This window comes from Eurypyga helias, unplaced genomic scaffold (assembly GCF_000690775.1).
Source record: "Eurypyga helias isolate BGI_N326 unplaced genomic scaffold, ASM69077v1 scaffold15119, whole genome shotgun sequence".
Lineage (NCBI taxonomy): Eukaryota > Metazoa > Chordata > Aves > Eurypygiformes > Eurypygidae > Eurypyga > Eurypyga helias.
This window is the reverse complement of record NW_010270219.1, coordinates 23,075-36,637: the sequence shown is the minus strand read 5'-3', so window position 1 is coordinate 36,637 and position 13,563 is coordinate 23,075. Positions and strand designations below refer to the sequence as shown.

Sequence of the window (13,563 nt, the reverse complement as noted above, 5' to 3'; positions counted from 1 at the left end):
TCTAACTACTATATTTTTTTTTCTCTTTAGTGTATCTATGCTTATTAGTATTTCTTCATCATCTGCCCCACTTAATTTACAAATACCCATAATGGAAAAAGATATTATAAGAGCTGCTACAAGAAGAGCCATTCTTGTGGATGATAAAATAAAATTATTGTGTTTCATCCTTTAGCAGATGTTGAACATTCTAACGGCACATATGTTAAAAACCTATAGTGATATAAACTCAGATATGTAATAAATACCAGTCTAAAATATATTAAATAATTACATATTTATCACTACAGGTGAAGTGTGATCAATACTGGCCAAGCAGAGGCACAGAAACTTATGGACTAATCCAAGTCACCCTTTTAGACACTGTTGAATTGGCAACATACTGTGTTCGTACATTTGCACTTTACAAGGTATATATACTTATATATGCGTACAATATACTTTAAAATTAAAATGTAGGAAACTTCACTTCCCTTCCTCCCTGTCTTGCTCCTTTTTTTTCTCTCACTCCTTTTCTTTAATTTTCCTCCTTCCACTTTTCCTCCCTCATTTCCTCCTAGCACCACTGAACAATGAAATTTCTTCTACAGACAGAGTGTATTTTTATTATAGTGTGGAGTTTCGTAAGTTAATACAGACCTCTCACTATGAAAAAACATTTAACTGAATGAAATACTAGCTAAAGCTCTGGCAGTCATGTTGCATTACTGTGCAGTATAGTTAAAGTTCTTATATTGTTTGAATCCTGCAATTTAGAAAATCAGAAACATTTCCTTCCATAGTCTATTTCTCTCTGGCCTCAAATGTGATTTAAACCCACTTCCCTGATATATATATATATGTATCTGCAGTTGTTTCATTGAAAAGTGCCAATATCACATCAAGTGGCAGTTTTGACATGTTTTTTTAATATCATAGAATGGTTCAAGTGAGAAAAGGGAAGTGAGGCAATTCCAGTTCACTGCTTGGCCTGACCATGGTGTTCCAGAACACCCCACACCGTTCTTAGCTTTCCTGCGACGAGTTAAGACCTGCAACCCACCTGATGCAGGACCTATGGTGGTACATTGCAGGTAAGCCCAGAATTTCTTTCAGAGTATCTTATGTCAAGATTACTGTTTCCTGTTTTGTTGCAGATGAAACATGATCTTCTTTCAAAGAGACCTCTGAGTCTGTCAAAGAAGAATATAATTGCACTGCAGATTGGGTTCCTCAGTATGGCACTGCCAACTTGGGTGGAGCAGAATTGCCTTCTCTGGTCTGTGCAAGAGGAATTAATTTTAGAAAATCTAAAGGTATACAGGGAGAAAATATGCAGGGAGAATACAAATGTATCTATTGCATTCAGAAGGTGGCATGAAAAAGGATGCAGTTGATTTAAGAACCTGAGTGTTGAAGAAATTGAGTTTAGAGCAAAGAAACAGCTTTTGAAATTATAACATATTTTGTATGAAAGTTAAGAACATGAAAATAAAGATAAATGACAACTTTTTATTGAAAATAGGTAGAAATCTGTATTCAAGGTTAAAGCTTCAGTTTAGGTCTGTGAAGAGCTGGAACTACAAAGTATGTGTCTGGGGAACAGGCTGTGCTCAGTTCCAGGGATGTAAGTGCTCCATGCTGTTTGCAAGGTAGCAAACCTCTTTAGGCATTATAAGGTATGAATTAATAAACTCTCAAGAGAAAAATTTCAGCTCTTCTTGAAGTTCTAGGAGTAAGGAAAATGAAGAGGAAGAGATGGAGATGCTTTGGAAATCTTTGTTTGACAATAGCAAATCTTTAAAAAGCCTTAGAATCAGACTGATAACATTGTCAGAACACGCATGACAGTTCTGATAAAAGTAAGCTGGACCCTACTCACTCCAGGGCTATGTACGGCTTACATAGCTTACTGTGCTACTCCTTTCAAAGTGAATTCCTAAGATCACCTTTTTTGTGAACTTCATTTTGGGATACCTTCAGTTAGTAATGCTGAGAGCTACTGTTCCTGTTGACTGAAGCTACAGATGCTTAGCATATTTAAAAAACAGTCTTTTTTTTGTCATCCCAAAACTGAGGAATAGGAATTCCAAGGATTACTGCATACTTCTGGTATGCTGTTTGAGAAGTACCATACAACGTACCTTCTGGTTCTGTCATTTTACATATCGGTAAGCCAGACATGGAAGCTAGCTATTTGACCAATTTTTTAAGTGATTAGAAGAGGCTGTTTTAAATGAGACAGGAATATAAAGTCAACAGGAAAAGAGAATAAGCAGGACTTAAATGTTGAAAGACACGGGCTGTTTAGAAAACATCAGAGAACATGGAAGATCATAGAAATTTAATATGTATTAAAACACCAGGGTTAGAAATATGGAATAAATAAAAATAATTCTAAAAATCTATTTATGCAGTTTACTGAGTATTTTGTGAATGGAGCCAAATCGTTTCATGCCTGTATTTACAGGATCTTAAACATTTTGAATATTGCCTAGAACTATAGATTGCCTCAGCTATAGTTACATCACGTTGATCCATATAGAGCATACTTCCAAAGTGGTCAGCAGTGAAGATGTTATGCTCTAAATCAAATCAAAATTATTAGAAGAAATTAATCCACCCACTGTGGGGAGGCTGTTAAGTTAGTATAAATACCTGAATTTTCTCAATGCAAAAAGAGATTCATTAAATTAGTTGTTAAGAGTTATACAGCAAGTCATTGTAAAAGATGAAATAAAATACAATGCTTATTATCACTCAGTGGTATTGCAGAACTGCAAGATCATTATTTTCTGTTTGTCACTGGTTATGCATGCAAATTTTCGTGGAAGTGGCGATCAGGTTTAGTAGCATGGTTTGATGCCTTTTGAGGAACTTTCTTGCTCAATTCCTATTTATTTATTTATCAATATTCTACAATATCCATTTACGGGTAGTATAGTTGTTGAAGCCTTATATATAAGCCTTTGCCTTATATATAGCCTTTTGAGACATGAAGATTTTAAACATTTCATACAACCTATCCTCTGCAAAGCAGAATTCCACCTATTCTGTTATTTTAGCAACCCTTTTCAATGACACTCCCAAAAATTTGTCAGAGTAGAAGAAAAGAGAAAACAGATTTCTTGCAAATTTCAAAATTTATGTCTCTGTGTTTAAAAGTTTTATGTGGCTGGGCATGTGGCAGCAAGTGTTGTGGGCAGTCCAAAGTTTATGAATGTACTCACTAACTCATCAGTGTTAATGTGCTGACTCTTTAACTGATAACCTGTCAAGAAGAAGTTACTCAAGTCTTTCTTACTGTAGTAATGTTAATGTGGATGTGTCTGTTAAGGCATATTGTAGCAACATTATATTTTAAGATTTGTATTGCCTTATCATCTTGAATTTCAAATTATTGAATTGGTAACAAAAACCAGAAGAGGATCATCAGCACAATTTTTTTAGTCTAAAAAATACTTTCTTTCAGAAACATGAAAAACTTCCATTTTTAGTTTGAAACTAAAGTACTGGACATGCCTAAAACTTTTATTTCAAGCTCAGAAAAATTTTCATTTCATATTTAAGCAGAAAAAAGTGAATTTTGTATGCTACATATTTTTAATTAGAATCTGCTTTCATTTTTTTTTCTTTCTTCTCCATTGCTGACTTTGTAAATTTATTCATTCCACTTTTTCCATTGTTTCTCATCCTCAGTCATTTCGCTTTTTAAATTTTTTTTTGCCTCCACGGTCTGGACTGCATGTTTTTTCATGGACTTCTCTAATTATATTCTGTATCTGTTCTTCAGTTCATCTTTGTCAAACTCATTTCAGTGGTTTTTATCATATTGCTGAACCATTTCAATGAGTAATACATTCCTACGTGTCTTAGTATTTTCTCTGAAGAAAGACTGTGATTTTAATGGTTGCATTCTCCTGCCAATTTTTGTCATAACTCACTTTTCACTGCCTTCTAGTAGTCACCCTTTTTCACACAGATATTTGATCCATTCCTGACAGACTTCTTCCTTTACATTTCATCCTTTGCTAGCCCCTGGTCAGCCTCTTCAGCCTTTGAAAAAGTCCTCTTTTCCTTGTTCTGTAAATTATCTGTCACTGTCTCCCATTTTGTGTTCAGGACTCGCTGACTACCTTTTCATTAAAGCTCATGTACTACCATCATGGAGGTATTAAAAAATATTTCAAACTTTCTCCCCTAGTGCACAACAGAATAATACAAGACCATACCTTGCATCCTTTCCCTATAATAGTCAGTGCTTTTCCAAGATACCCCACTGAAGGAATGATCTGAGTTTACTCCCCAGTGGTAAGATGGGCTTCATAGTGGGAACATCTGAGACAGCACTGACAAACTGTCAGATCTCAGGAAGTATTACTAATGACATGTTATAGAAGTATAAATACAAGGGGATTTACCTTTCAAACTGTGTTTGGTAAAAAGAAAAAGTAGGTATGAAGAAGCTGTGGAAATATTTTTCTGCAAAACTTTTAACCCATAAAAAATTGATAATAAAAGCTACCAGGCAACTGAGTGCAGGGAGACACTATTTTTGTTTAATATTTCTGTTAATTTAGCTAAGAGCTTTTACTCATCAAAAGCTGAGGCCCTTCTCACTTTTGATTCAGGTCAACACCCAGTAAAAGCGATGTGAGCCTGCCAGGGTGAGGAGTAAGTAAATGAGACTGCTATCTGCATTGTGATCCTTACAGATCAACCCCCTATTTATTCTGTTTTTATAAGTAGACATTGTAAGTGAAAGGTTTAGCCCAAGCTTTTCCTTGCTGCATTTTCCACATCTGCCACTTGTCTTTCAGTCCATTTCATGTGAAGAGACTAAAAGTTTTTTTCAGTTTACGTAGTGGTTTTATATCCTAATGAGAATTAAGATAGCTGGAGATTGAGTTCACAAGTGTGGCCCCAGACAAGTTCCTATCAAAGTCTCAGTAGTTGATAAACCAGTTTATTATCCTGTTCCTAGGAAGTGGTTGTTGAATTGTATGAATAATTTAATTAATGACTTACAGTGTACTTAGTTGGAAAACTGTAAACATTTGAATTAACTTTATTCATGTAACAGTGGCCAGGAAAAAAAAAAAAAAAAAACAACACACCACACCAAAAACCACTTGTAGTCTTAACTGGTGAAATTAATTGTGAATATAAGATATGTGGTAGCATTCAAAATTGCTACACTTTATAAGACGTGTTCTGATAAATGCATGTCAGACATGCAAGTGGAAGTCTGGATAAGAAATTCTGTGTGATGAAAGCAAAGCAAAATACAGATTTATATGATCAGAATTTACAATAACATAGTAATGGTTTATTAATAATTTCCATGGTGCAGACATGTTTGCATGTCACACATCAACTTTCGGTAATTAGCAGTTTAGTTGCCTGTGCAGTATTGAATTTGAATCTTAATATAGAAGAGAAAAAAAATGTTGGGAAATGCCCTATGTGCACTCTACAAGTCAAAGCTCTTAATTTTGAAGAATATTTAGCAGATTTTTAAGCTGAAAAAACAATTAAAATATAATTAAAGCTAAAATATTTTTGCATCGATCATTGCTGAAAGGATTGTGAAGAACTAAAGGTAACATCAAGGCCCAATCTAAATGCAGATGTTTTTATTTATATAATCATATATTCTTTATGAAAAAAATGTAGTGGTAATAATATAAATGTATAATGCAATTGCAGTCTTTTTCCAGGAAAAAATCTATACTCTTCTGCCTGCGTCCACCAGCAACGATAGCTTAGCAAAGCCAAAATCATGTTAAAGTTAAATTTAGAAAAATATTTGCTATAAACTGCCATATTTCATGATCCTTCCATGAGTTACGTTCTCCCAAAGACCGCAGTATCAGTATTTTCAGTGTGAGATGCGGTAGGGGAAAGTAGCTAAATCAAAGGTAAAGCTGGTAAAACTAATAATGACACAAAAGAAATATAGCAATCCCATTCTCTTTGTAGATGTTTTTTTCATAATGTGTGTTCAAATCTTGATTTGGCCTATTAGAAATAACTCATCGCAAGATTTTTCTGTGGTGGTTGAAATACTTGATGCAGGTAGACTCTTTTTCATTTACAAACTGTTACATTTTAAGACTGTATCCTTTCAGACCCGTTGCACTGAAGTTGAATAATATCACAATCCAACTCACGTCTCTGCATGACTTGCCCTAATTTACAGACCTGATCTAGAAAAAAGAGTTTCTTTAATGAAAAGGTGCAGGCTTAAAACCTAGGATTCTACACTGGTGAGGCTGTAATATGTGGTCTAATGATAGTGGGGGAAGCACATTTTTTTGTTTGAAGTTGGATTAGTGCAGGCAAACAGGTGCTAATCAGATCACAAGAAAATAGCACTGGAGGGTGTTTTGAGCTTTATGCCACTATGTTTTGAAAACATCACAGAAACTTTAGTGTTTGGTTCAGTAACACTATAAAAGCTTAACGTGTAAGTGCAGTCCCATATGTTTGAATCTCTCTTTAATACCACCACCAAGGGGCATATCTTTAACATACTTTGTGAAGTTTTGGCAGGTACTGTTAATGCTGCTATTGCAAACAGAAATAATTGGATGTTTTGCAGAAGGTGACTGTGTTAAGTAAATACGTGTCTGAGTATATTAATATAACCAGTTAGCACAGTAAAAACAAGTTAATTTTTAAAAAATAAGGAAATTCAATGTGATCTTTTATTTCTTGAAGTAGAATAGTTACCTAATTTTTGTTCAGTGTTTCAGAATGAAAAATCTGGAATATCATATATATTATATAAGGCAATGATTTTCCAGTGGATTGTTTTACTTCACCGCTGTATCTTTTGGACATCCCTACTACTTTTGCCACATGCCTCTCAAGGGCTTATTTTCTAATCCTGACACTAGGTAGGTTGCAGATGACTGCCTATCCTTTTTCACGGTGAGGGAAAAAAATCCCACCAGTACATATTCAGAAATATCTCAAAGGAGATTGAAAAATAATAAAAGCTTCCTCATCCCTTCCCTCTCCTCTACCCTGAGAACAACTCAAGGTCTTTCCTAACTTCCCTGGACAGCTGAAAGCTCTGGACAGGAAAAGATAGTAAAGGCATTTTTATATGACAAGTATTTGAATATCACAAATATTCTAAACTCTCTCTGCTTTACCCATCTATCTTTATCCAGCAGCTAATGGTTTGCTACTGTTCTGAGTATAATCCATATGTGAAAACACTGTAAAACTATTTCCTTTCCAGCTGTTAGCTGTAGATCACCATATATCTCATTAAGACAACTTTTTTTTCCTCAAAGTCTTTGTACACAAATGAAAAAGCGAAGGGAGACAGATAAGGCTGTGTTGGATTCTCTTCTTAAACCAATGCATAGTTGGTGACCCTGCTTAGGATGTTTAGTTTCTCTTAGTATAAGTATACAGCAATGAGTAAATGTCCATGTTTTTCATTGTATTCTATTTGTATTGACAGTTTCAGTTACTGTGACCATGTGGAGTAATTTCATTTCTACACGTACTATTCTTCATGGGATTTGTTTCATTTCTACATGTATGTTATACAACATACAACATGTAGTAAGGCTTGCACTGTTTGATACCTTGGGAGCTTGATTGCTATTTAGGGAACCAAATTCTCTTTATTTATATATTTTTGGATGGCTTTTCTGTCTTCATTTAGTTGCTGGAATTGTAGAATCTGCTGGAAAATGACAAAGAGTCTAGAAAAGTTGATAAATGCTAGCTGGCAGAAAAGAAGACTGATGTCCCACCAGCACTCTGATTCAGGAGTCACCAGTATATCAAGACAATACTTGATATAGTACTTGATGTAATGATTGGCATCACAGGGGGACAGGAGTTGGGAGTTGCCTTCATATTCTCACCATAAAACTTTCAAGGTAGTGAAAATTTAGATTCTAAAAGCTCGACAGTTGAAGACCCTGTCTGTTTTACACTGAACATGTAAGAGTTTTCACCTAATTACTGTGTTATGCTCACGCATACCTCAGTACAGTCAAAAAGCAGAGTCTTCATCTGTATGCTGACAGCCGGTGATGTATGGGTAATACTGAAACTTTTTTTGTCTGTTTCAAATTTGAGTGTCATTAGTTAGGATCATCTTGATTGCCAAGGTGCCAGTTACTATCTCCAACTGATCACGCTTTAACTTAAGGACAGCTTAGGCATTTCTAGCTTAGGTCGGTAATTTGTTTCCTTAGATTTAAGTGCTCACATATGAAAACCTGGCAGTATGGGTATGATTAAGAACTACCATAGAGTAGTTAATGTGACATTTTGCAGGGTCCATAAAAATTGGCTGGGTATCTTGGTATCTTTAGTTGGAATAGGAAAACACTATGCTACATTATGTAGAAATCCTCCATGAGGTGTCAAACAGCAGCAATATGACACTGATCTATGTTCGAGTTTTGCCTTAGGTTAAGCAAACCAGCCTTTCCTAAAACCTGAACTGAAGCTGCTGTATGTACAAGATGTGCTTCTGTTGTTTGTAAGCATAAAAACTCAGTAAGTATCACTGAATCCATTATTAAAATTCAAAAGCATACAAATAACAAGTATAGCAGTATTTCTTAATGCAGGTTCAAATACCAGAAAACCACTTACTTGTGGGCTTGTTCATTAAATCAGTTCTATGTGTATAAAGCCATCTTTGGTTGGCACTTAGCCTGCGGTTCAGGGGATTATACCCCCACTGCTGTGACTCAGTGCTGGATTATCTTTTGAAAAGCTGCTATGACTGCACAGCACAGGATTTTGTTTCTGGTAGAAATCAGAAATCTGTAAAGGAACATAGTGAATGCTATTACTAGATAGAATCAGTGGTCTGTCTAGGCCAGTATCCTGTCTCTGACGAAGGCAAATGTCAGAACTTTAAGGGAAAAGTATAAAACTCCAAAGGTAACAATATTGCAGTAATTTCCAGCAGCAAGCAGTTAGTGACTAGTTTAGCCCTACTTCATGAGAGTGTAAATTCATTTCCCCCCTTTAGCTACCTAGAAAAACTGGTGGATACTTCATTGTCCACATTCATGATTGTACACACATTTTAAAGAAGAAAACCAGATGGTTTTATCTTTTACTTTCTTTCTTAAGTATTATTATCTAACAAATAGTTTCAGACTACTTTCACACTGTTAAAAATAACTATTTACTGTTATTTAAAACGTGTGTCTCTTCATTTCACTAAATGTCTTGGGTTAAAGGGAGAAAAAAGAACATTCTTTAACAGTTTCTTTTTTTACGTGTCTGCAACTTTCCTTTTGTGTTCATCCATCATAGCAAACTAACACAACAGAATATCCTAAACTGCTTCAGCACTTCTCACATGGAGGGAGACAGCAGGGAATCCTCACACACCTAGTCCTTGTACTGGCTGTCTCTGCTCCCTTGTTTGTGATTAAGCTTTTTTGTAGCCTTAGTAACAGTAACTATTCCCCAGACTTTTTTTTTTTGGTTGGTTTGGTTTGTTTTTTTTAATATGAGATAAGGTAGCAAAAATAGTTCCAGAATTATGCCATGCTTTCTTGCTAAATTGTCCAGTGGAGCTACTGAGGTCTGACTTGGATTTGGCCAACTAATGGTTTCAGTTGTACAGGTCTCCTGGAGACTGATGACTTTTCACTCAGTGAAATAAACTGCCCCTTATTAAAATGTAATATCTTTCTGTAAGAATTTTTTAACAGAAGTAATGCCTTTTCCATGTGTTATCTCAAATTACAAACATGTTAGTGCCAATAATTATTTCCATATATATATTATCATGTCCTACAAGGCCTATAATTTCCTTTGACCTAAGCTGTAGTTTGATACATTATTTGATCAGTGCTCTTAGTGAGTCATTTTATCCATATGTATTTAGTTAATTGGTTATTTTTCTCTCCGCCCATGTTTATATATAATATACTCTACAAAGGAAAAGGAAATCTGACTGCTTGCAGCTGAGTCTAGTAAAAGAGCAATTAGGTTCTATCAGAGCCAGCAGCTGTCCGTAATGGATTCTGAATTAAAATTATGAGTGAAGAAAAGAATCCAGCCATCTGCAGGAAATATGAAAATATTTTTATAACCCAATAGCTGAATTCTGGAAAGGGGTATCTCTGAGATTTCCCAGCTGTACCTACAGTAAATTCCGGAATACCATGGACACAGTATACTGGAACACATTGCATGAACTTGGCTGCCCAGCATGTTTGGCTAACTTCAAACAGGCTGTATTTTTATCTAAAATAATCACTATAAAAGCCTCTTTAAATCATCTCGCTGTGTCTGTAGAAGTAAAATGCAGCTTTAAAAATAGTACTGTTATCTTTTCATGGAGGCTTTCCAATCAGTATTCTGCCGTGAATATTAATCTTTTTTCGTTTTTCATACTTTTATAGACTTACTTTAGGCTCTCATCACTTATTATCAGATTTTGTCAATGACTGCAGTTCCAAGTGAATCTTGCATTGTGCTGCCTATCTTTTTTTTTTTTTGGCACCTGAATTTCTAAAATAGGTTTGTTTTTTTTTTTTAATTTAAAACATACATACTATTATCCAAACTCATTTTACAACTACTTTGAAACTTCTACACCAAAACCCCAGGATTTTCATTATAACTTGTCCATAGTATTTGCTCATGAAATTCACAACCCTGACAAAAAAAGAGAGATTAGTGTCCAACCTTTAAAGGACAAATTGTGATTAAGACGTATTAAATGTTTAGTAGTACTGACCTCTCACAATCTGATTTTCTACTACATTACAGAGAATTCTTGCTGATATAAAGAATGTTGAAGTTAAAGAAAAGAAACATTAAAAGTAGTACCAGTAACCAAGCTTTTCAGCTGTCTGTGGAATATTGTCAAGAGATATTGAAAAGGGTATTTATTCTTTCCACCACTTGGCCTAAGAAAACAGAGGCCAAGCAAGATCCTTGCTATAAATTCATCAGAGAAGCCTGGTAGTTTCTTATTCTCTATTTTCTGCTGGGTGACATCTCACTGCATTATTACCATATTCATCCATTTCAATTAAAACTAATTCTGAAGTGGCAAGGTCATGTTTGTCTTATCTGAATGCATCCTCTACATATATCAGTTCTAAATGGAACACAAAGAGGCATCTTGAGTTGGAGATCTAAAACAGTAGGTCTGCTACTAGAGTCCCATCACCTTCAAACTTGAGGACTGATTTCCAGTTATTTACAACTTTTCAAAGTAGAAAAAAAAAAAAAAAATTTGTAGACAGGTAGAGCTCAGTTCATCTAGTGCTTTAAACTGGGATTGGTAATGAAAAAAAAGTGATTAAGATTTCTATTTTGCTTTCTACTTAGCAGATGAAATACTGTGTCTGGATGATACTGGGATCTCATTGCTCTTCTGTCAGTCTAAATCCCAAGCATAGTAAATGGCAAATGGTAGTGTTCTGATTTTAAAAACAGGGATCCTGAGGGCAGATGATGCTAACAAAAAGAAACAATCATTCACCAGAATAGATATACAAACACCTATAATCAGGGAGGAGTCCAGAATGACTCTGAAACTAGGAAGCACCTTAGTGTTCAGCAAGTACTTTTGAAGCCATCCTGTTATCCAGTACTGCAGAACACATTTCCTCCCACATTCTTTAATTCATTTTCAGATAGCATCAGTTCACCTTCCTATTTCCCACACAGATAGGGTAATAGCTCTTCTACATGTTCCACATGAAAATGTAATCAAAGCACAGAAATATGCAAAACTACAAAACAACTCCTCACAACGTTCCACCCTGAGAATACATAACAGGTTGAAATGCAAAGAAAGCAAGGAGTAGCTGTTAGCAGCAAGCAGCATAATTTCTGCTCATTGACTTCTTCCCTGTGCTGTAATCTTCACTTGTATTTATTGATGATAGGATCGCAGTATGCTTCCTCTCATAAATTACCCAGAAGTATCATTTTCTGTATTTCTACAGCTGTTCATGCATAGATCTGTCTTTAATTGAAAGTAAGAAGTCACAGTAAGATGTGTTTTTAAAATTAACTTCAAAATACATTCTTTTTCTAAACTTTATTTCACTAAATAATAATATATTTCAGTAAATTTTAGGTACGTTTGTTCTTTAGTAGAATGAATAATCATAAGAATGCTTTGTGAATGCATTGTACAGTAAAGAATGTAAAATATACACTGAAACTCAACAAAACATCAGAATACATATTTAGGATACTTACTCTTCAATGCTATATATAGTGCAGTACAATACATGTAAGATTGTATTTAGAGAACTAGGAAAATAAGGATAGTATGTAAGGACTGGATTAATTTTGAAATAAAATATCACGGTGAATCCTTATGCAGATAAAAGAGTACAGACAAAGTTCATTCTAATTTATTTTCTTTATATATGTGAGTAATTGAAGAAATCAGGTGATACAGTGATTTACAGTAAGGTGTATATATAAAAATCCTCTACGAAAGCAATGTTACAGCATGAATTGCTATATAAAATCAATAATCAGAATGGCAACAGACATAAGAAAAAAGAAGTGGTATGATCTAGGGTTGTTGAACTTTTCTGTTGTCATATTGTGTAATATCGGCTGTGTTCTATCTCCCAAGCAGAACAATAAGAGATCTTTTTTTACCAGCAATTCATGATTTCAGGAAAGAAGCAGGAAGATGTACTCTGTGATATTCTGTCCCTTTTAAGGAAAAAAAAAATCAAAGATCAGAAATAGTGTTGTCCCTTTTCTATAGCATAGTTTCTAAAAGTGTCAGGTGCTCAAAAGCAGTAGTGTTGATTGAAAAGAAGAGGTCTAGATGATCTGATTAGCAGATGGGGCTGTGGAATGCTTTTGCTTTCTTTAAGTATGTGTGACCATGAGACCAAATTTAGACAGCATGTTTAAGCTTCTCTCCCAGGACGTATCTAAAATGTTGTTTTCCTAAGTGCATATCCAAATTCTGTCAAAAGTCTAAGAAAAGGATATCTGTTAGAGAAGATATATCTGTAACTTTTTGGTTAATAACTCTTAATGGGTCCTTTCCACCATTAATTTCTTTTTGGCATCCATGGTATTCTGCAACAGTCAGTTTCACAATTTAATTATGTATGACATAAAAAACTACTTCCTGTTTTATTTTAAATTCTCTGTCTCATCATTTAATTTAATGATCCTTTTTTTCATGTTAGAAGCAAAATCAGATAGTAATTTTTTTTTCACCTCCCCCATGTACTATATGGTTCTATGCCCTTCGTTCGTATCTCACTTTCTCTAGAGTCTTCTCTGCTCCAAGCCAAGTTATCTAGCTTGATTAACCTCCCTTTCACACACTGTCATCCTCTTTGATATGTTTCTTTAACCTTATGTTTCTATGACCTCATGACCTCTACCATCTTGAGATGGGCTCCGCTGCTTGTCATGGAGGCGAATGCAAGGGCAGCACTTTGGCATGCAAAATGGACTCAGAAAGGCATGCATGGGAAAATGTACAGAAGCCTTCAATAAATAGTGGATTCAGAGGGTGGTGAGTGAATGAATGAGTGTGAAAATGAATAAAGATTTCACAAAAAATACTAGCAATTA

General features: G+C 34.9%; 1 protein-coding gene across 1 annotated transcript in view; it reads left to right on the top strand.

Moving 5' to 3' along the window:
- Positions 1–290: 290 nt before the first annotated feature.
- The window catches only part of LOC104505551 (receptor-type tyrosine-protein phosphatase delta-like), a gene marked incomplete at its 5' end in the record, with an annotated part of 35,248 nt that continues 21,975 nt past the window's right edge, over positions 291–13,563 (top strand). The window contains 2 exons of the mRNA XM_010158377.1: positions 291–410; positions 919–1,073. Coding sequence (XP_010156679.1) covers positions 291–410; positions 919–1,073 — 275 coding nt within the window. The remainder of the gene's footprint in view (positions 411–918; positions 1,074–13,563) is intronic.